Source organism: Dreissena polymorpha, chromosome 3 (assembly GCF_020536995.1).
Source record: "Dreissena polymorpha isolate Duluth1 chromosome 3, UMN_Dpol_1.0, whole genome shotgun sequence".
NCBI classification, from domain to species: domain Eukaryota; kingdom Metazoa; phylum Mollusca; class Bivalvia; order Myida; family Dreissenidae; genus Dreissena; species Dreissena polymorpha.
The window spans coordinates 126,156,900-126,181,175 of NC_068357.1; the positions used below are offsets into that span (position 1 = coordinate 126,156,900).

At 35.4% G+C, this 24,276-nt stretch overlaps 2 protein-coding genes across 3 annotated transcripts in view; one reads left to right on the forward strand and one right to left on the reverse strand.

Annotated features, from left to right (window-relative positions):
- LOC127872573 (uncharacterized) overlaps window positions 1-24,276 on the forward strand; it is a 213,304-nt gene that overhangs the window by 39,285 nt on the left and 149,743 nt on the right. Inside the window, exons 8-10 of the mRNA XM_052415899.1 lie at window positions 683-2,319; window positions 2,966-3,047; window positions 5,254-5,514. Coding sequence (XP_052271859.1) covers window positions 683-2,319; window positions 2,966-3,047; window positions 5,254-5,514 — 1,980 coding nt within the window. The remainder of the gene's footprint in view (window positions 1-682; window positions 2,320-2,965; window positions 3,048-5,253; window positions 5,515-24,276) is intronic.
- LOC127871328 (uncharacterized) overlaps window positions 16,421-24,276 on the reverse strand; it is a 290,977-nt gene continuing 283,121 nt past the window's right edge. Inside the window, exon 3 of one of the 2 annotated variants that reach the window (XM_052414135.1) lies at window positions 16,421-18,868. The gene's annotated coding sequence lies outside the window, so the exon portion shown is untranslated. The other variant, XM_052414137.1, reaches the window with a different exon arrangement.

Here is a 24,276-nt window from a genome sequence, read left to right on the forward strand (position 1 = left end):
TTTGCTATTAAGTTTAAAAGTACATATTTTAGATTGGTTGCATCAAAAGCCTTTTACTTGTGGAGATAATCTTTAGTCCATCACCAGTCCAGTAATTGGTGTCTTTGGTGATGAACAGGATTTATTTTAAACCTATGTATTTAAGCTTGATTGCATAAAAAGCCTTAGACTAATTGGAACACTTACTTGCTATCTTTGGGGGATATCTAACATTGTAAAACAAAAATGTGATCTTCCTGTACTCAGACAGACACCATACCCACTATGCCACAGTGTTCTCTATGGGGGATTGAGCCCAAGACCTTCTGATGGCTAGGAATGCACACAATCCACCATGCTGTCTTTGTCAAGCTAAATCAGTAGCTCTCTTTACAGAATATGCTTTTAACCCTTTCCACCATAAGAGGCAAAGTGAAAATGGCTATGTGCAAACAGCATAAAACCATAACAGCCTGCAAGTAACTCGCAGTCTGTTAAGGTTTTATGCTGCTCATCAGTATCTAAGGGTTGGAAATGAAGCCTTTAAAACTTGAATCTAGTAAGAAAGGCATTTAATTAAAATTAACTTTCTAAGGGACTACAAATGCATCAAAAAACGTATCTGTGTGGTAAAGTAAAGGGTTACCAAACTTGACTTGTTGGCTAACACAGGTGTAAACATGTTTCGGGTTTTTGTTTCTAGCTATCAAGATGGGACGCCCAAAGAAAGCCGATGGTTGTGAGATGACCACGTTGACTGGATCCCCCAAAATGGGAAACCAGTCCCCTGTAGAAGTAGACAACACAAAAACAACGACTCCCCAAATTGGGGATGAGCCAGCCAAAGACTCACTGAAAATCTCTTCAGTTTGTAACGAAATCAAAAAGGAGAACCCAGACACCTGTGAATACGAAAAGAAGGTAATGTGGTGTGAAGGTCAGAATCAAGGGCAAGGTCAGATGACTTCATGGCAGCCTAGCAACCAAGGTCAGAGCTGCGGAGGTCAGACCCATTCCTCAGACTTTATTGAAGAGGATATGGACGACATCTTGATGATGCTGCAGAATGACAATCAGTCTGGTGCAGGACCAGCGAAGAAAATGCGTTGCTACGGTAATGGTTACAACGACCTCCCTGTGACCTCCCAACACGTGTGCAAAGCTGAGATGGGTCTGCAGCAAGACCAGTGGCAGTTTGGAATGAATAAGTCGATGAGCGTGTCTCAGACTCAGCTCAATCTGACGAACCGCCCACCACCACCCCAGTACCCAGGGTACAGCAGCAGTTTCCCCCCAAGCCAGATCTCCAGCGCCATGCGCGCCTCCCCCTGTCAGTCCCCGCCCAGGCAGATGCCCTCTCCAGGGGGGTGTATGTCTGACAGCACCACGGCGGGATCCCCTGGCTATGTTCCCAATGGCAGCCCAATGCATTCCCCGGCCTGTCAGTTCTCCCCTAACCATAGTCCCATGTACAACTCCCCGTCCCCTCACAGCCCATATGACACCAGCTCCTCTCAGGGGTCACCCTACAGTGAGACCATGTACAGTCAGCACCCATTCAGCCCCGACAACAACTACCATGTCACTGATCTTTCCGTCAATGTCAACTGTGGTCCGCAGCCAAACATGGCTTCCATAGGGTCGCCTACGCGCCAGTTCTCACCAGCTTATAACAACGGTCACATAACCGGCCAGTCCATGCCCAGCCAACCAATGACCATTCCACATCAGGAAGGGGGAATAATTAATTCCCAGGATAGCTGGTACATGACTGGTACCCCATCCAACATTTGTCACAGTCCATCACACACCAACAACAACAACAGCTTTCCAAATCAGGAGAGCAGTTTCAGACGTTTGGAGAACATTTCGCGGATCAATCACCATTTTCTCTCCGGTTCATCTTGCGACCTTCATTTGAACCAGGACAAGGATTGCGACGGAATGATGTCACGCAGTGATGTCGAGACTGAGATCGTAAACAAGACGCTATCGTCAATGAGTCAAGGTGACTCTTACTACTATGTGTTGTCCGACAGCCATTCATGCTCCAATGACTCAGGTTGCGGGAGCGGTAACTTCGATGAGTTCACATCTTGCAGAAGAATGTACAAACGTAAAATTCTCGACAATTCTGAATTTTGTGACTCACCGCAGTCCGGTAATGGGAGCGTCGGGAGGTTCAAGCGTCACCAGTCGGAGAAGTACTGGCGAGCGTCCGTGGAAGTGGAGGACGCTTTCCCGATGACCAGCGACAAACAAATGCTACTGGAGCACTTGAACAAAGTATTTCAGCAGATGACAGACCGATGTGCAGAGAACAGAAATGTCCAACAACAGGTTGGTTTAACCTGTTTATGCCTAGTGGACTCTCCCATCTTTCTAAATATGATCAATTTATTTCCAAAATTAGGGATGTCTAGTATATTTATTTCTATATTTAGAATATTTCTTACAGAAATTCCTCAAAGCAAACAGCGCATACCCTAATGAGACGCTGCAACATGCGGCATCTCATCTGGGTCTACACTGTTTGCCAAGGCCTTTTTTCTAGACGCTAGGCATACATGGGTTATTGTTAGTGAATATCACGTTATTTAGTGTTTCAAAATAAATGTAAGATCGCTTAAACAGATGTGCTATTCTTTTATTTAGTGGTTCATATATGTTTTAATCTTCTGTCATTAAATTGCTGGCAATTCCAGAAAACATCAATATGTTGATATTAAGGTTTACTTATCTTGAATTGAACAACAATGTTTGAGGTTATACTTAATGTTATTAGCTGGATATTTAAAGCTTGCATTGTTTACTTATTTGGACAATATAATGACTTGTATTCACTATATTTTAATTTTCATGATATGTTCATTAAAACTTCTTGCAGAAAATTACCTTGGTTGAAACATTAAATGCTTAAAGCTGCTAATTTGTTAAGAGTGATGATGACAAGTTTTAAAAACCAAAGTTTATTCTTGCTACATAGGACACAGGAAGTTGCCAGCAAGCAAGATTAAGGATAATCCGAAACACTACTGCAGGCGTGAAATTTGCTGCCCAGATACCAGGTAGGCTTTGATTTTATACTTGTAATTAGCACTGAAAATTAGGCTCTTTATGTTTTAATGAACAATTACTGATAACAAAACTGATCCATCCTCTGGGAAAACAGGATTTCATGCATGTGCCTATAAAGTGTCGTCCCAGGGATTTCATGCATGTGCCTATAAAGTGTTGTCCCAGGGATTTCATGCATGTGCCTATAAAGTGTCGTCCCAGGGATTTCATGCATGTGCCTATAAAGTGTTGTCCCAGGGATTTCATGCATGTGCCTATAAAGTGTCGTCCCAGGGATTTCATGCATGTGCCTATAAAGTGTTGTCCCAGGGATTTCATGCATGTACCTATAAAGTGTTGTCCCAGGGATTTCATGCATGTGCCTATAAAGTGTTGTCCCAGGGATTTCATGCATGTGCCTATAAAGTGTTGTCCCAGGGATTTCATGCATGTGCCTATAAAGTGTTGTCCCAGGGATTTCTTGCATGTGCCTATAAAGTGTCGTCCCAGGGATTTCATGCATGTGCCTATAAAGTGTCGTCCCAGGGATTTCATGCATGTGTCTATAAAGTGTCGTCCCAGGGATTTCATGCATGTGCCTATAAAGTGTCGTCCCAGGGATTTCATGCATGTGTCTATAAAGTGTCGTCCCAGGGATTTCATGCATGTGCCTATAAAGTGTCGTCCCAGGGATTTCATGCATGTGCCTATAAAGTGTCGTCCCAGATTAACATGTGTACAATGTAGTCGCCTTTTTCGCTAAGAAGAAACTTCACACAAAAAAACAATACAAGAAGAAAGTGTCAAACCTGCCTAGCCTGTGCAGACTGCCCAGGCTTATCTGGGACAACACTTTACTTAAATGCATTAAGCCCAAATTACCCAGGGTGCTGCTAAAATGTAAAACAATTGGAAAAATCTTTATGCATTTTAATTCTATTATTTCATATGCTGAAAATTAATGAACAATTGTAAATGTCTTTTTCTTAAATTTATCCCCCGCTAAAGGCAGAGGGATATAGAATTGGCATTGTCCGTCCGTCAGTCGTCCGTCTGTCACAAACTTTTGAGGTCTATATCTCACTAACTCTGTAAGATATCAACATGTAACTTCATAGGTGTATACATATCAATGAAGAGAAGTTCCATGCACAAGAACTATAACCTTAAACTTCCTTAAATAAGCGTTATTTCCCTTTGTTTTTTGTATTATGTACCTTTACAATATTTCATATGCCATTCAGATTTTAACATGAAACTTCATGAGTGTATTTATATCAATGAGGAGATGTGCCATTCTGAGGAACCTTATCCCTACACTTTCTTAAATGAAGAGTTATTTCCCTTTTTTGTTTTGGCAGGGCCATATCTCAGATATGATACAAGATTTCAAAATAAGACTATAAGGGTGTATATATATAAATGAGTGGAATCGCCTTGCACAAGCACCATAACCCTACACTTCTTAAATAAGAGTTATTCACCTTTGTTGTTTTGGTATGATGTAACTTTTATGAATTATATCTCAGCAATATAATCAATTACCTACCCTTAATGATTTTATACCATTTATCAAGGGATTTTCATCCATCCATATAACAATTTTATTTGGCAGGGGATATCAATTCAACGAATGAGCTTGATTACATTTAAAATGATGTTTCAAGGGAGATAACTCAAATTCAAAATTAATATAAATGAGCCACACATTTGGAAAACAAGGCTTACCGGTATATCATGTGCAAAAAGTGTCATCCCTGATAAACTCTTTGCAGTCTGCACAAGCTAATCAGGGACAACACTTTCTGCTTTTGTGGTATTTTTCAATAAAAAAACCCTCTTCTTAGCGAAAATACAGTTAAGGCAGAAAGTGCTTAACACACATGAATTTAGTATTATTTTCCCAGTGCGAAAAAATGCTTGTTTTTATTTTTTGTTTGACAATTTATTCCATGTGAATTTTCCACAATGATATCCAAACAGTTAGGACCGAACGCGAGAATGACTTCAGGCAGCGTTGGAAGCATGATGTAGATCTCATGAAAAATAAAAACAAGAGTTTTTATCTTGTTAAATCTATGTTACCATACCACATTTGGCGTTGAAATTTTTGTTATTGCTATGAAGAACACTGATTTTTTATGGGTTTTTTGTTGCAAAATATTTGTTGATTTTTAGTGTTAATGGAGTTTTTAATACATGTGTTTCCGTCTGCAGGTTTCAGTGTCCTACACCCTGAGGACAAGGCGTTCCTCTGCAGGAACGTGACATTCATGTCCACTCTGCTGATGGCGGGCCACAAGCTGTACGGCCCTGAGGAGACCAACTTTCAGCACTTCTGGAGCTGGAATGTCTCAGCCAGGAATCCCTTCTACCCGTTCAGGCAGCAACTCATGGAGGTGGGAAAGAAAGTGCACGCGGCCAATATGGACGTGTATGAAGTTGCCGTGCTGGCAGCCTTGTTGTTTATGGCCTCAGGTATGTAAATAAAGCCAATTCTTGACTGTTTTTTTGGGACTTGTTATTGTACTGGAAGAAAATTAACATTATGACAGTGTCAACATTCAGTTATTGAATCACATCATTTAAATTTTGATTATAACTTTAGCTGATCAACTTTTGATGAATATGAGCCAAGTTCTGTAAAAACTGGGTTCAATGTTTGTGCGTAAAATGTCATCCCAGATTAGCCTGTGCAGTCTGCACAGGCTGATCAGGGACAACACTTTGCACCTAGACTGGATTTTCGTTGAGAAGAGACTTAAACAAAAAATTCCATAAAAGCTGAATGTGTCGTTGGTGACTAGCCCATGTGGAATACACAGGCTAACTTAGGACGCCAGTTTATGCACATGCATGCACACTCATTATGCCCCGTTTTTCCAGAGAGCGGTTCAAATAGAAAATGAACATGATGACAAATTCAACATTCAGTGAGCTCTCAAGTATGCTATGAAGTCAATATTGATAAATTATATCACAAAATTTAAATTGTGTTTAGTAATTCAGCTGATTGTCTTATACTTCCTTGTATTGACAAGATTCACTACTGTCCTCCAAGAATGCAAATGTTTATACTATATATTGCCCTGAATGCAATTGATAAATGGATGAGATAAATCATAAATGAAATGTGAGCCTCGTTCTGGGAAAACAGGGCTAAATGCATGAGCATAAAGTGTTGTCCCAGATTAGCCTGCTTTAGGTGAATCTGGGACTTTTAAGCCCATGAATTAAGGCACTTTTTATTCCTCCAAAAGTGGGCATAGAGTGATCGCACTGTCCGTCTGTCTGTCCATCACACACTTTTGCGTTTAGGTTTCGAAGTCTGCGTTTAGGTTTTGGAAAAAGCGTTTTTCCGGGGGCATATGTCTTCTGATGGAGACAGCTCTTGTTCCCAGTACATTTTTCATATACAATACAGATGTATAATAAATCATGTGTTTCTATTGCAGACTTCTCTGACCTGGCATACCCAGAGGCCATTGAGGAAGGTCGCAGAAAGCTTATCGCAGCTCTGAAGTCTTACGAGCTTAGTATGTGCAATTGTCAACATAACTTATTCATGTTTAGATAATTGTTAAACTCTGCGCCTCAGATTACATGAGTTGAAAATTTTTGCCAGATGCATAGAGTTGTTTAATTTTATTAAATCTGAATCATTTTGTGAATTTTTACTTTGGATTTGATTGATTTTTTTAAATTTCATTGTCTATACAATTAAAATTATTTAATATTGAGGTCTTGGTGTAGTTAAGTCCCTGAAGAAAGTAGCCTTCCATTCTTATATGGAATATTCAGTGTTGATGTACAATTTGCTATACAGTGACGGAAAGTTCTCATTGAAATTTAAATACTCAGAGTGTACTCAACAGGTGTATCCCTTTCTCAAATTAGAGTTCTTTTTTTATTGTAAATTTTTATAATCTTCAACTTTTATGCTTATTTTTATGCTCCCGGTAGGGTCGCATATAGCAGTTGAACTGTCCGTCAGTCAGTATGCAGTATGTCAGTATGTGTGTATGTCAGTCTGTCCGTCCGTCCAAAAAAACACTTTAACATTGGCCATAACTTTTTCACTATTGAAGATAGCAACTTGATATTTGGCATGCATGTGTATCTCATGGAGCTGAACATTTTGAGTGGTGAAAGGTGAAGGTGAAGGTCATCCTTCAAGGTCAAATGTCAAATATATGGCGTCTGTCCGTCTGAAAACTTTAACATTGGCCATAACTTTTTCAATATTGAAGATAGCAACTTGATATTTGGCATGCACGTGTATCTCATGAAGTTGCACATTTTGAGTGGTGAAAGTTTAAGGTCAAGGTTATCCTTCCAAGGTCAAGGTCATCCTTCAAGGTCAAAGGTAAAAAAATAATAATTTCAAAGCGGTGTTATCATGAAGCTGCACATTTTGAGTGGTGGAAGTTCAAGGTCAAGGTCATCCTTTAAGGTCAAGGTCATCCTTCCAGGTCAAAGGTCAAAAACAAAAATTCAAAGCGGCGTTCTCATGAAGCTGCACATTTTAGTGGTGGAAGTTCAAGGTCAAGGTCATCCTTCAAGGTCAAAGGTCAACAAAAAAAAAAAATTCCAAGCAGTGTAATAGGGGGCTTTGTGTTTCTGACGAACACATCACTTGTTTTTTTTTTAATCTTTTCCAAATTTTTTTCATTTTTTTGCTTTCAGCCAAGGTCTTGAATGTAAAATCGCGGCTGTCAGAGTTATTCGCCCTTGTCCCGGAGATCCGCCATCTTGGAATGTGGCACCAAGAACTCATGAAGCAGACGAGAATCAACGTCCAGATACAGGAAGTCAATCAGATCTTTGACACCGTACACTTCCGGGAAAGCTAGAAAATGTTGTCTATCTGATTGGGCAAAATTTGATTTTCAGTGGTGGAGATTTAAAAAAAAGAAATCATCTGATTGGACAATTTTATATCAATACCAGTATTGCTCAATTTGGGGCAAGATAAAAATGTTATCTTTCCGATTAAAAAAATACTTGTGATTTTTATTGGTTCAGAGTGATATATACGAGAAATAATGTAGTATGACAGTATAATATCTATGCCAACACCATTTGTTTCAAGAAAAGTTAAAATGTTACACCTCTGATTGGACATTATTTTATTTATTTTCATTAGTAGATCGAGAGTAACACACAGAAAACAGCAGGTTGTAGAAAGTTCTATCATAGCTGTCCAATTCTGGTAAAGTGAAGAAAATTGATCACTTTTGATCAAAGGTGTGTTTTCAAACTAATTTTTGAATCTAGTGTTTGGTTGATAAAATTTAGATTGAAAAGGGCGTAAATGAAGTATTGAGGGGATTTACTTTTAACTTTAAAATATTTTTTAATAAGGGACATTTTAAATGATAACATCAGACCAATAAGTAAATATATTAAATAAGAATAGTTAAAAAAATAAGTTTTCAATAAATTATCTTGAAATATGTAAATCCAAAAAACATTTTACATATTTCCAAATTTTTATATGAAGGGACAGAATTGTAAATCAATAGTTGAATATTGAAGTAGGAAGGGGATAAATTAAATTAAACCACAAGACACAATCTTTAGCACAACATATGTTCAGGCCTCTATTTTTTTTAGCGAAATGTCATGTTTACAGTTTTCAAAATATGTGTTAAGATATGTTTAAGGAAATATCTATAAATTGTGGATAAATGTTTCAGATGTAAAAGTGTCTGTGTGATTTATTTATCATATTATTTCATTTTTATTGCTTTAATACCCAGAGATTAGCTTAGCATGCTCTTTAACCCTCTTCACCCTCAGAAGCAAAGTGAAAAAGGCTATGTGCAAACAGCATAAAACCAGAAACTCGCAGTCTGTTCAGATTTAATGCTGTTTGCTGCTCATCAGTATCTAATGGTTGGAAAAGGGGCCTTTAAAACTTTAATCTAGTAAGAAAGGTATTTAATTAAATTTGACTTTCTAAGGAACTACATATTCATCAAAATACATAATAATAAATTATCAAAGTGGGAGAGGGTTAAAAATAGTTAACATTTCATTGTGACATATGATTACTGTTAACATCTCTCTGCATTTTATTCAGTTGCATATTACTTAAGTCATTCAAAATACATTCCAAAATAAATGTAACATTCCATTTGATCAGACTGTGATAATGCATGGTGATGTTTTTTTAATACATTAATTTTGTGTAGCGCATATTTTTTCATATTTACATTTAGACTGGTTTTGTCTTGGCAAGAACAACAAATTATTTTATTCTATCTACTTTATTTTCCATTTTCAATTATTATATATAAATATTATAACATTTATAAAATATAACTTTTAATGGATTTTGTAAGTTGAATAATGAAACATAAATTCTCTATATTTTAGTGAGTTGGTTATGTGTATGATTTTATTTGGTTTTTAATAAGAATTTGTTATGTGATTGAAGAAAACTGGATATGAAGAATCATTGAGGCTTTTGTATTGAATATGTTATTGTTATGTTGTCTGTTAGTATATTTGTTATGGTGGCAAAGTGCTGCTGATTTTAAATTGCAATTTTACATGTGGTTTGCCGTCCAACATGGATTTTTGTTAACAAATAGAGAACTATTCCTTAAGTAGCAAACCAATTCAAATTTAATAACAAATTAAAAATACTTTTTACAATTTTTGCACATCATGTCAATATTTTATTGGTTATTTGATTGAGGTCATTTGTTCCATGTCCAGTGTTCATTGTAACATTGCAAGTTTATGTACATATTATATACCGGTATATTGAAACGTCCTTGTTAGTTAGTTTAACTCGTTAGTTATGAGCTTATTTGCTAGAAATATTGTGATACGTGAAGCTTTCAATGTGATAATGTGTGATAATTTTACAATATGTGATAGAGTGCTTCTTTCTTAATTGATAAAGTGTTGAATATGTTATTGTGGTTTTATATAAAAATGGACTGACTGGATTTATTGACTTATTATTTTGTATTTGTTATTGAGTATATTTGTTATTTTTTTGCAAATTGGGTAGCTGCTACAGATTGACTTTAACAAATTGTACTGATAGTGGGGTCACATTTGGAATACCTTATGAATTTTTGGTATATGAAGTGAAAAAATAGTATACTTACTATTTTCTCTAATACAACTAACATTATTTAATTACTATAACATCATCAAACACTGTATTGTAAACAGGTCGCTGATATCTTACTCAGATATGTTTAATTGAAGTCTGTTTTTGAAATGTGCTTGGATGCTTTTTGTGCTTTTCTAAAAAAAATTCTCCCAGCACACATATGTATGTGAAATAGTGCTAAACTGAACACCCAGATATGTAGAAATCATTATTATTTGTTGTATATGTTTTGTTTCATGCAGCATTGTTGATGTCGATAGAAACTGTTATGTTTTTAAACATTTGTTATTTGTATGCATATAATATGGTGTCATTCAAATGTTAACCCAACTTTTGATGGAAGGGATTTAGTCATCAAAATGGAATCGCACATAATTGGCCCTAATGTGAAAACAACATTTAATAAATGTACCCAGAAATCAAAAGTATTTATAAAACAATAAATCGAGAAATGTATTATTTACATAATAGACTCGTATCTTATAAAAAAAGAACTATCTAAAGTTTTTAACTTCACAACATGTATTCATATTCATATTTAAAGTACTTTTGTTGATGTACAAACAAATTATTATTATAATGTTTAAAGTACTTTTGTTGATGTACAAACAAATTATTATTATAAGGTTTTTCATTAATATTCATTTTAAACATAAACCAACTGAATTTGTTACACAGACAATTCTATATATTTGTGATATGATTTGTTTATTCAACATTTTGTCATCTAACAATCATATTTATACATGTTAACACTTTGAGCAGTTTGTCTGTCACATTATGTACATATGACTTTCATTACATATATTGGTCTACAAAATAAATCATAAACATTTGTGTTACATACAATCGTTTAATTTTGAGATTTTTTAAATGTATTTATGTTATGTAATAATCTTGAGGTATGATAAATACTGTTCCTGTTTTTGTTATTAACCATGTAACGTTAACACTAATATGATTGGAAAGACCCCTCACATTTTCCTTACAAGTCCAGGAAAATCTACTCCAGCACCTACCGTAATCCATTTCAAGTGTGTACAACATTGGCTTCTTTGCTCATGTATAAACAATCAAATGTTTAAATGTAGAGAACTGTTTTACATAAAAATTGTTTTGTCTTAACAATTGTGATTGTTAATAAAAAGGATTTTCTTATTAACCAACGTGCTAAATTTGCTTAATTCAGCAAACCTTTATCTGACTGTGACCTTTTCGAACAGTGAACAATTTTAGTTTTTGTTAGAGTATGTATTTGCTTTTTTTTTGCAGAATGCAAGTAAAGCCTTGTCAAAATCTATAAAAATAATGTAATACTTAACCCTTTCCCTCTCAGAAGCAAAGTGCAAACAAGATAAAGCCAGAACAGCCTGCGAGTAACTTGCAGTCTGTTCAGGTTTTTGCTGTTTGCTGCTTATCAGTATTTAAGGGTTAGATATGTAGCCATTACACGTTGAATCTAAGAAAGGTCTTTAATTAAATTTAACTGTCTAAGGGACTACACATGCCTAAAAATACATATCTAAGTCTGGGAACATTTAATGAGCACTGGATAACAGTTGATATTACAAAACAAGTACACTGCTTTGCTAATCAAATATGTCCCATGGTCAATAAAAAAGCACATTACTAAATGGAAACAGGGTTCTTACAATATCCAAAAGGCATAATTTAGAAGTCTAAGCTTTCAATGAAAAGGGAAGGAAAAAGGGGTAATTCCTAAGGGCCAATGTTTGTCATACTTCTCCCCCACCCACTCCCAATATATAAAATGGTGTTTGGAAAATGCAATGACCACTCCACAATGTGGGGCATGATATATTATATGTTTGTCTTGTGTAAGTGTGGTGTGTCAGTGTTAGTTATTTATCTAATTTGGAACAATATGTAAATTTACAGTATGTGTAATGCAAAAAACATACATGGATATTAAATCTAACATAGTTAATGAAGTCAAAGGGAAGTCAATATTGAGTTGTGGCGTGTTTTATTCCACGTTGCGTCAAATTGAAAAAGAAATAATATGAAGAAATAAGCCTTCCTCCACTGAAATTGCTTAAATTCTTTAATGCATAAAAAAATACTTAATAGCATTTTTTAGTGTGTTAATGACAATATCCACTATATATTGTATGAATTATTGTGAAATTATTTCACCATTTTGGTCTGTGTCTTTGAGGATCATGCACACACTTGGAGTGAATCTGCATAGTTTTGTAATGTTAACAGCTGCAACCTCGACTTTATAGATTCATATATTCGCAAAGAATATCACTCATTACGAGGATTCTGAATTGGTATAGTTTGAAGTAAAATATGTGTTTTTTGGTCAGCTGTACTTTATAATAGAATTGTTCAGGGTTGTGGTGATTAACATTAAGGAACAGTTACTCCATCTTAGAAAGTAGTCAAACTTTTTACAGTGGTCTCCCCTACTACAACACAATCAAGCCAGAAAGGGAGACCTCTTTGGAGAATTTAAGAAATCTCATGTTCTTTATATTGCATTACCTCCCCTGTGTCAGAAAAAGTATATACTTGGTTTCCACCATCATTGTTTTTGATTATCCCATCAACTTGTATGTATTATTATTATTAGAAAAAGCATGTTTTGTTTTGAGAAAAATAAAAACATTCTTTTGAGAAAAAAATAAGAAATGATATTTGTTGAATAAATACATACTTTTTTCAGGTTATTAAAAAGTATTAAAATGATTTACAAACATAGCTATGTTAATTTTCTAAATGGTATTGACATACAAGTTGGTATAATATACAAATCATTTGTTGTAAATATTAATTGTGGTTTCAAATGAGGTGCACGTTTAGCTAGCATAGGTAGCTTATAATTTTAAAGCAGTACATTTGTCTCTTCAATTAAAGCAGAAAGCTTTGCTTATACTAATTATTTGTTAATTAATAAACAATATTTTGTTTTAAAATAAATGGATATCTCAGCTTGATTAAAGTTATTTTCAATTTCTTATACTATTGTATCACAAAACATTAATTTTTACATCAATGAATGAACTATTTTAATTGTATGGTCCAAAATGTCTACATGTTTTCAGAAATATGATTTTATAAATTATATAAATGATAACTCTATTATTATTAAAAACACACTCATGTAGGTTAAATTTGTAGTATTGATTAATATCTTCAGTTTAATTATATACGTTATTCCATCTAATTTTAATATTAATCATGCATATGTTAGCTGTGTATACATTAAGTTCAATCGATCTCAAGAATAATTATAGTTTATGCTAATATATATATATTGTCTAACACAGCACTGACTTTAATTTCAAAGTTGCAAGTTATATTAGTTTGCAATATGATCACTAAAATTATCATTTAATATTTAAAGTTTAGAAGGTTACCTTAAATATCTTGTTAAGGCACTAGCTAGTTGGTACTTAATGTTGTTGAAATATTAATTGTGTTTAAAACGTTTACGGTAAGTTATTTAAAAAAATATATTTATTGAAACGAGTTTTCACAACATTAACACAAAATACATAAACGTATATAAAATGTACAATTGGGTTGTCATTATAGCTATGTACAAAATTGTATTTAAAGTGGATAAAAAGGTATCTATGGTTCTTCATATTGGACGATTCAGGAGTCATATTTCGCTCTGTAGTGTTGTTACAAAGTTTAGATTTGTTAAATTCCTGTCAACAAACTTCGTTCAATGTTAGCATATTGAAACATAGTAAATTTTTACACGATTTAGTTGGACAGTGTCCTATGAAATACCGACTGACATGTATGTACTGTTGATAGATGCTAGTTAAACTGTGTTTGAAAGGATATTGTAATAAAAAAGAAAAAATGTTCAACTTGCGTTTGCTATTTCCTTCAGTATAAAATTAAAAAAAAATATGATTAATGTAATACATCACGGATTGTAGTCATCATTTGTAGAATTGCAGTTGGTGCATTAATATTCGTGTAGCTCTATATGTGTAAAGCAGCTTTAAAAGGCAAGCAGCCTCGTATTCTAATCAAAATCCACGGTCAACACTGCATCGCTTCGCAGTATTATGTACCTAATAGCAAGGTAATATCAGTGTCATCCATGCGTGAGAACGCGTGCGTATGTGCGTGTGTTTCGAATTTCATGAGGTCCTTCCGCGCCTGAGGATGAATTCTGTGAGGACCCGGAGCGTGTCCCAGCAATGCAGCCCAATTAAATGACTAGACGCACGAAAATTAAGACGAATTTTAAATCATAGCTGCAATTTCAAATTAAAATCAAGATATGAATTGCAAAATGCGACGTAAACTCTATATACCAGTGCATTAGGTCTATCGGCCGATAAGTTCTCTTTGATTTTATTAACGATCATTGTCCACAACAAACTCAAATTAAAATGAAGGCGGTATATCTTTTTAAAATATATTTTTTGTTGAATATTCGTCGTATCAGAATACGCTTGCTCTCGGCGGAATCGATTAGGTTTGAACCCATTATATGGTAAATGCTTAGTAAATGTCAATCAAAATGTAGGTAAGCAACTCTAGGTTCCGCGTCGAACAATCTATGGACCTTTATCGCCTTATTTCAAATGTTCAGTTGTATATAACACTAATTTAAAGACTTTTACTATAAAAAATATCGTTTCTAATATACAAAACAGAGTCGCGATTTCGAGATCAACGTGCGAATATCACAAATATTGGGATGTGGCTCAGTGGTACAGCGCGCGCATCTCTAGTGAGTAAAGGAATGGACACAGTAAGTGAAGGTGAAAATTCTTGAAAAACCATCCTTATTTGGAGTCGCAGCAGCAAACTTGGAAGTTTGTTTTTTTGTATCATCTTGTTTTTAGATCAAAGATAAATGAGCCGGTCTCTGGGAAAACCGGTCTAAATGCATGTGCCTAAAGGATTGTGCCAGATGAGCCTTTGCAGTTTACACAGGCTGATCTGGTACAACACTTTCTGCTTTTATGGAATGTTTATGTCCCCCAGTCTATACTGGGTGACATATTGTTTTTGCCCTTTCTGATTGTTGGTTTGCATTAACTTTAACATGTGCCATAACTTTTGCATAATTGAAAATATCAACTTCATATTTGGCATGCATGTGTATCTCGGTAAATCGTGTATCTCATGGAGCTGCACATTTTGAGTGGTGAAAGGTCAAGGTCATCATTCAAGGTCAAATATATGGGTCAAAATCTCTAAAAAGGGGACATGGTGTTTCACAAACACATCTTGTTCTTTAAAAGAAAGCCTCATCTAAATTTAAATCCAGTTTAGGCCTAAATTATTTCCCAGATTAGCCTGTGCAGTCTGAAAGAGCTAATCTGGGACGATATTTTACACAAATGCATTGAGACCGGTTTTCTTAGAGACCGACTCAAGTTTATTTTATAGGGCTCAGCCTTGTCTAGAGGTTTATGTTTTATTTATTTCATCACATTCCGTCTCAGAAATGAACTTAGAAAAATGATGAAATTTAAAACATCATTTGAAGTCGCAAAGTTGTGCTGTGAATTTTTGCTATTAAACAATACTGAAATAGGAGCTAGTTTGCAGTTATAAAGTTAAAATACTCTATGCTTGTCTTATTTGACAATGGACTTTGTTGTAGATATCTGTTAATGCCTAGAGCTTCCACATACTTTTTATTCTTTGTTATTTCAGAAAACTGAAGGGTCCGGCTGGGAGATGATGATTGGTGAATGTCAGATCATGGGTCGTCCCCATAGCAACTGGGCATAGCAACAGGGTCTCATTATCAACCATGAATGTTTGTGTTTGTGTCATATCAACTGCATATTTGGATCATACAATGCAAACCAGAATAACATTTGCTTTTCTGCAAAATCATATGCGTTTGTAGTGTTTTTAAAATTCCATGAACTTTTTTAGAGCAGGCATTCTTAACCCAAAATGAAATTGTCATGTGTAATTTTTTTAATCAAACAAGGTTCTTTGTTGGAACCAGTATCTCCACCTTGGTAAGTTTTGGTTAATGCATGCAACAAATATGAAAGATTGAAATAATCAGAAAATTTGAATAATTATCCAGACTCATATTGGAATTCTATTTAGGTTCGAATTTGCTCTTGACCTTAGCCTACCAACTTGTCTTTCACAGAGACTTAAAACAAAGCCGAAGTGTATTAGATGCTTCACACCTTTTACACGAGACTTTCAACTGAGCGGCAGTGCATAACGCAATGGCAAAACCTTAAAACAGACATTTAAATAAACAACTTCTTGAACTTTATTACAAGATTTATTTATTAAAACCTTTTTAACTTCACATTTAACTTACTGAGAAAGCAAAGAAAAAGAGTATTAATTGTGATCAAAAACAATATGTGTAACGCAATCAGCATCCATGGAAAAGGTACACAACATGCTGCTAATTATAATCAAAGTACTGACAGCACTGGTGTCGTGACGATGCTTTTGAAGAGTATGGATATAAAAGCATCAATTTAAGTTTATCTACATCACTACAATTGTATAATTTTTATTGCTCGATCTTTCTGCATCCTTAATTAAATATTTGGCATAGCTGCAGTGTACATGGACGTTTAGACAATCCACAGTTCTTTGTAAAACTTTATTAAGAACAAGAGGCATATTTCTGCATAGGAGCCATTCAGAGTTTTGGCAATTAGTCATTCATCGACCCCGATAAAGTATGTTAAGGTTTAAGTCAAGAGTTTAATGGTTGTGGTGCAATAGTTTTCGTTCTTGGACACTGCACTCTCCTTCAATTAGATGTATTTACCTGAATGCAGCGGGGTATGCCGATTGAGAAAATTTAGCCAACTCAATCGGACTGGCTCGGTCTTTAAAATTATGCCAAAAAAAATGTGAGTACGAAAAAAAATTTGGGTACGAAACAAAAATGGTAACTAAAAAATATTTGGGTACGAAAAAAATATGGATAGGAAAAAAAATGGGTACGAAAAATGTTGGGTACGAAAAAAAATTTGGGTACGATTTTTTTTATTAGGAAAGATACCTGTAAGGATACCGGGGTACCCAAAAGTATCATTTGAAAATCGGTGTACATTGAAGTATACTTCAAAGTACCCGGGGTACGGGGAAGTAGTACCCATGCATGGGGAATTTGACCCATTCAGCTCCACTTCCATTTCAATGACTTCGAACAATGTTGAAAATGGCCTTTTTCCACTATCAAACGGTACCACATACAAGTAAAGTTCTCTACTTTGCACAATTAACATCGAGTTCCACTGTTATTATCCAGCTTCCTAATAATTTAAACATTTTTTTCGGCATTTGCCAATTGTTGTTGTTGTTTCCCATATTTCAATGATAATCAGCAAGGTATGCCGATTGAGAAAATTTAGCTTACTCAATTGGCTTGGTCTTTTAGGTAGGTCGCCATTGTGAAATTTGTTTTCATGGTATTACTTAGACGAGCTGCTGAAGCAGCATCGTCAACAAGAGTGCCAAATTGTCACGAGATACGCCCGTTCGAATGCAAAATGCTTGAAATGCCCTAAGTGACCTTGTGACCTAGTTTTTAACCCGACCCATATTAAAACTTGACCTAGATATTATCAAGATATAAATAGTGACCAAGCTTGGTGAAGATCGGATGGGAACATTTGCACATTCGTCATCGTCATTTACAATTATTTTAATTCTCATCTTCACATTACAATCAAAATCATCATATTCACCATCGTCAAAAATAATAACAACATTCAAAACAATTCAGCAGAAATCATTACATTTGCATCATATTATGATATAGATTAGAATTACAACAATAAGAAATGGCATTAAATTACCAAAGGGACATATGGTATTAATTGAGGAATGTTAAGTCTTTTCCTCGCCACAAGAATAAAATACAACTGACAATATTTGTAATTATTCAAGCATGCATGCAAATTAAATGAGTATTGACTACTGTAGAATCTTTATCTTTCATATAGAATGATGAAAATATCTGAAACATGGTATGAATGAAATGAAAAAACAATGAGATTATAATGAGCAATACAATATACAGATTGTCATATAGTGACAGTCCTCTACAAATTTATTTTGTACATACATAACGCTGTTCTAGAAATGTATAACAAACGTGTTAACATTAAAGTGGGGTCATGTAGTCGCAAGTATTACTTTACTTACTCATGGCTGTATTTCTAACATGGTTAATTTGAAGTCGCATTCAATATACACTTAATTTTGTTGTTTGTTCATAATATGTATGCAATTATTTACACATAATAAAACAATGTTCAGGAAATATATCATACACATGAAAGATGGATGATCCAGAAATAAATATACTGTTTTATATGTTTTCGTTGTGAATATATTTTATTGAATTAAGATTATATCAAAATCTTTTTAGAATATGTTTAATTAAAAAGATTGTGGAATATTAATTTAATGCGACTCATCAACACGATTTCATTACCATGGCAGTGGCTAAACGGAGCATGCCATATATTTCCATTATAACAAGTATGAAAAAAAAATATAACAAATACTTCTAATATCTTCTAGAAATTACAAATTGTTATAGGAGAACTACATCATAAATAACATCACTGACGGACAGACACCAATTCTATCCTTTTGACGGGGGATTAAAATCTCCATAATAAAAAGAGAACATAAAATGCACGCCTAAAAGTGCTTACAAAACAAGCGACGAAAACATCACTGAACCTTAACGTGCTCCGGATTGTCCGTGGTGACTTATTTTAATCGTCTGTCACCTCTAGATGATAAATGGAAAAGGAGTAAAACTTTTCGTTAATTTAAGGTATTTACACTTACATATATGTTAATTAGTTTTTGTATTAAACAAATTACTGAGCATAAATGATGAAGTTTTCATATTTCCGGATGATCCATCGTATATAGTCTTGTAGTCGCATGTATTACTTCATTTGGTCAAGTCTGGATTTTTAACACAGTTAATCTGAATACGCATTGATATGCGACCAAGGCCGTCAATTGATTCATGCTATTTTGAATACAGATATGCTTTGAGCCGATCAACAGCATCATCATCATCATCCCCAATCAGGTCACATATAGACCAGGTCTTAGTCCTAAGTCGATATTCATGAATATAAAATCGTTTCACTTTAACATTCTCAAGTGCTTCGAGATTCTGTTTGATGGACATATATTCCTCTCGTGGAATCTTCTGGGACAAGTCATCTCTTTCAGCAATACAAAAGAATTCCAATCTACACTCAACTGATTGAGTCCATGTCAACAGTTTGTTCACAAGGTCGCGGAGTTGTGAAGGAAGCAATGATTTAAAAGAGCCTATCAAATGCTTCAATGACGGGGGAATCTGCAGGTCGATATATCCAGGTAAATTTAGTCTAAGCGTTTCTAGCTGGGTGAGGGATTCTAGTAAATGTGGCATATGAGGTATACACTGTGACATATGAGGTTTACACTGTGACATATGAGGTATACGATTCCAGGATCCAAAATATTGAATAAACTCTATAGGTATAACACTTAAACTCAGATTCTTGACATCCAGACCATGCAGAGTCTCCCATAGACAGTTGTTCACTTCGATTGCACATAGACAGATTTGCCAGAAGTTGTTCACTTCGATTGCACATGTTTTGTTTAAATCCGTTTCTATTTTTAAGTTTATACCTTCAAATGGAATGCTGCCTGCATTCTCTGCACATGATCCTATGTGACTGCCTGGCAGCCAATCCTTTACCTCATGATCGAGTGAAGTTATAATACAATTAACCAGATTACACCTCACCCTATGATCAAGTGTCAGCAGCGTTCTGAGCAGACTGCGTAGCCAGTTTGAGGAAACTGTGACTTCACGCAAGTCAATGCATGCTATATTGAGCAGTACTGGAGTATAGTCTGCACACTGTACTGAATCTTCACCGTTTAATAGACACCATGTATGATTGGCTTCATTGTCAACACTGTTCAATTTAAATCCATATAAGGCAATCCGAGTCAGTTTTTGTTTGTTATGAATGAGAGGTCGTTTTGGTAACAATTTCACCGCATTGCTGATTGCTATCGAAGATAAATTTTCAAACAGCGACAAATCCAGTCCGTTATAAGTTGTATATATTTCAATACGTTTAAGACTTTTATAATTATTAACCGAGAGCGGTAATAAAGTTACTCCACGTTGAAGAATAATTGATTCTAGGTGTTCATGATGTGACAAGTCAAGCGCTCTACATTTACAACCTTTATTTAACTGCAGAACTTTCAACCTGTTAAGACCCACCAGTGCACTCGGTTGCACTGTTGCATTACACCTGATAGCCATCCGTTCCAGGTTGTGACACCATGACAAATCCAACACCACACAACACGAAGACGAACTGAATTCTACCCAACATTTTCGTGTAAGTGTAGAGGAACCAGGATCATCACATGCAGGCAAGGAAACAGGTCCAGATTTCTGACAACGAGTAGACAACGCGTCCTGTGCACATATTGATACACTAGGCAAAGCAATGGCTAAAGATTGTGCACGTGACGTGTTCAGTGCCCAGATGTGAGACAACTCTTCAGCATCATTATCATAGTTGAAGACAAAGTGACTCATATGCAGGTGTATTGGGGTGTTTTTGTTGGCCATAGCCTCCCTGTAGCCGGAAAGGATCAAGTCTCGGTAGATGTGATAATAATTGCCATCAAAGATGTGCTCATTCATCAGTGCAGATAGTTTATTCGCTGCCGAGATGTTTAAGCCGCACTGGTAAATGAACATTTGAGATATATCAAGATATGAATTGCAATGGCGTTTGAGATAATCGGAAACGACGTCATCCACAGCGTCTGCATTGTTGGCGATATGATAAGCAGTTAAGAATTCCTGAAAAGTTTTGTGGACAAACCTACAAGTCGTATCAGTAGCTTTTATAGATTTCCTTTTGGTTAATAACCCTGATTTTAGAGCGAACTCTTTTGCAGATGGAAGCAAAAAGTCTGACAATTTGACATCGCTAAAAACTATTGATGTCTCTTTTTCATTTGAAAACAAAAAAGAGAACGCAGCTTTAGCAATGGAATCTATGTGAGCCTTATTTGATTTTAGATATTTTGAACCTTCAAAGTTTTTTACTGGCGGTGGATTCAATTTGTTGAAATAAGACATGTCATGAGTGGCTTTTTTGCATAAACAGTCAAGTAGGGTAGTGTACAGATCACATAGTGACGATCCGGTGAGACGCTCAGCCGTATCATCTACCCAGGTACAGAGGACAAGTGCGTGCAGCATAGGCGAAGATGATATCGACTCAAGGTTGCGACTCTTGACGAATATGTTGAATTGCTTCACACTTTTTTTGATATCCATTGATTCTTCAAGTAAGCATCGCAGTATTCTTTCACTGAATGCTTCAGTATCGCTTATACCCTCAACTTCTAACAGAATATCTATTTGAGAATTTTTGATACGTTCATCACTTAGTTTCCATGGTCGAGACGTTGTGAGTATGATGCATTTTTCTTTAGGAATTCCTGTCATAGAAGGTAGAGATTCATCACTAGGCCATTCATCTAGACCGTCTTGAATAACGAGACATATATCATTTTTTATAATTTGAAGACAAAGTTTCTTCGCTTCTTCACGCTCGTCCTCCGTACATATATTATCAATTAGCTGCGTTTTGATCATCTGCATTACATCCTTCTGATGTCTTGAATCTCTCAAAGAGATGAAAAAGAGAAACTTAAATTTCCTTAGGGTTTCAACGTCAACAAACACCGTTGTCTCTTTTGTAGATTCCGTTGAAGGCAAATGTATGTTACACCACTCATTAACTAACTTGGAAGCAAATGTCGATTTGCCACTGCCAGGCTCACCTTGTAAATATATACGTCTAGATAACTTATCACCACGGTTGAAGCAATCTTTATACGTAAAAATTTGCTCCTGTTTTGTGCGTCTCCCATCATTCTCTATTTTTATCCTGTGTAGTTTTGGACTGACATAGACATCTTGTACATGCTTATCGAGACTAGGATTCAAAGAAGACAGAGGCACGTAGCTAACAGTTTCACGGTAATGGTCCACCAGTCTACAGCGAAGATCTGGAATGATAATACATTTTCATAGAAGAAAATTACGTGTGAGCATTTGTTCTACTACTAGTCAGATATATGCTCATAGACAAACACATTGTTTATATTCTTTTTATGCATACTACTTATCAAGGGTATCAACCAACATATTCAAGTATAGCAGGCCAACTGACTGATAAAAGCGAATGGTTTTCTCATATGAACCATCATGAAGGATGTGAAATGAATGAAACATGCACAATCACGTTATTTGCAAATAAACTGTAATCAATAAGGCTACATTGTATCTAAATGTTAGAGGCGCAAATACAATATTCTCATATGAAATGTAATCAATGGAAGTTTACTGAATGACAGAGGCACAACCATGGTATGCTCACATTAATTGTAATAAAGGGAAGTATAAGTAATGACAGAGGCGCGATCCTGGTATTTTAATATGAATCATCATCATTAATATAAGCTAGATAGTGCCGAGATAAACACTCTTACCAAGCTTCATCAAGATTTAAGCATAAATGTGGCTCTAGAGTGGTAACAAGTTTTTTCAAAGATCTGACCTTGGTGACCTTGTAGTTTTGACACTTGTAACACAGATCCGAAGACGTCATAAATATTGTCCAAATAAACATTCTTACTTAGTTTTATCGATATTGGATGAACAAAATTGCCCCAAGAGCTTAATGTTGATGACGCACACCACATCACCAAAAATGTGACTCTTAAGAGTTTTCTAAAGGTTTAACTTTAGCCACATAAGTGGCCATCCCTGTGGCGGGCATGGTTTTTGATGAACCGAACCGTTTTTTTCGAACACAACTAAGACATCTTTGGAACAAATGTTCAGACCAGGTTTCATGAAAAATCGACTATTAAAGTGACTTCAAGTGTTAACCAGCTTTTACTTTAATTCGATCATGTGGCCTTGCTTTTTACCTCACACGGTCCAGTTTCGAACTCAGCCAAGATATCATTGGGACAAATGGTCTGACCGAATTTCATAATGATTGGTATATACATGTTGCCTCTAAAGTGTTCACAAGGTACAAGTTGACGACGGACGAGGCACGATGAACGATGCACAGTGAACAAGGGACAAAAGCCAATCACAAAAGTTCAATATGAGCGCACTGTTCAGGTGAATTAACAATTTTACTGGAAGCCATTTTGTTAGAATTGCCCCGTTCCCGCGAGCTTAGTGTTGAACAAACCAGAACTTATTATTGTCGAACTTAGCCGAGATATCATTATTCAATATTAATGTTCTGAGCAACATTTAATGATTTGACCAAAAAGAGACTTTTAGCGAATTAACAATTTTTCACTACAGCCATATAAGCAAAACTTTACCGCCCCTTAGCAGCAAGGTTTTTTACCAGACCGGAACCATTGTCGAATTTTGCAGAGATATCATTATCTCACATGTTCTGAGAAAGTTTCATGATGATTTAACAAAAAAATATTATATCAACAGTGTAAACAACTTTCACTAAGTCACAAAAGGAAATATGCCAACCCCATCACAGCCATGTTTTACATACGGACCGGAACCATTTTTGAATTCAACAGATATATCAATGGGGCAAATGTTCTGAAAAGTTTCATCAAGCTGGGCATTAAATGTGGTCTTAAGACAGTAAACAAGATATCAATTTAATGACGCGCACCAACAGCCAAAAGGTTATCACAAGCACTCACCATGAGCATCTTGTGCCCAGTTAAGCAAAAACATAATTGTCAGGTCTAAGGATACAGTTTACTCACCTTCTACGCGTCTTTCGAAGTCTTCTCCCGCCTTGTCAGCAATTTTCTGTTGTATGCGCTCCATCCTATCTCTAGTGTGGTCTTCTATAAGTTTAACACTGCTTTTTGTCAGTGTGTCTATCTGTGATGTTATTGTTTGTTCAGCTTTCTTAGTCTCATCTCCGATTTTCTGTTCGATCTGCCTAGTACAATATTCTGTCCTGTCATATATTGTCTGAACACTCTCATGCTTCATCTCTTCAATCTGACTTGTAGCCTTATTCATCTTT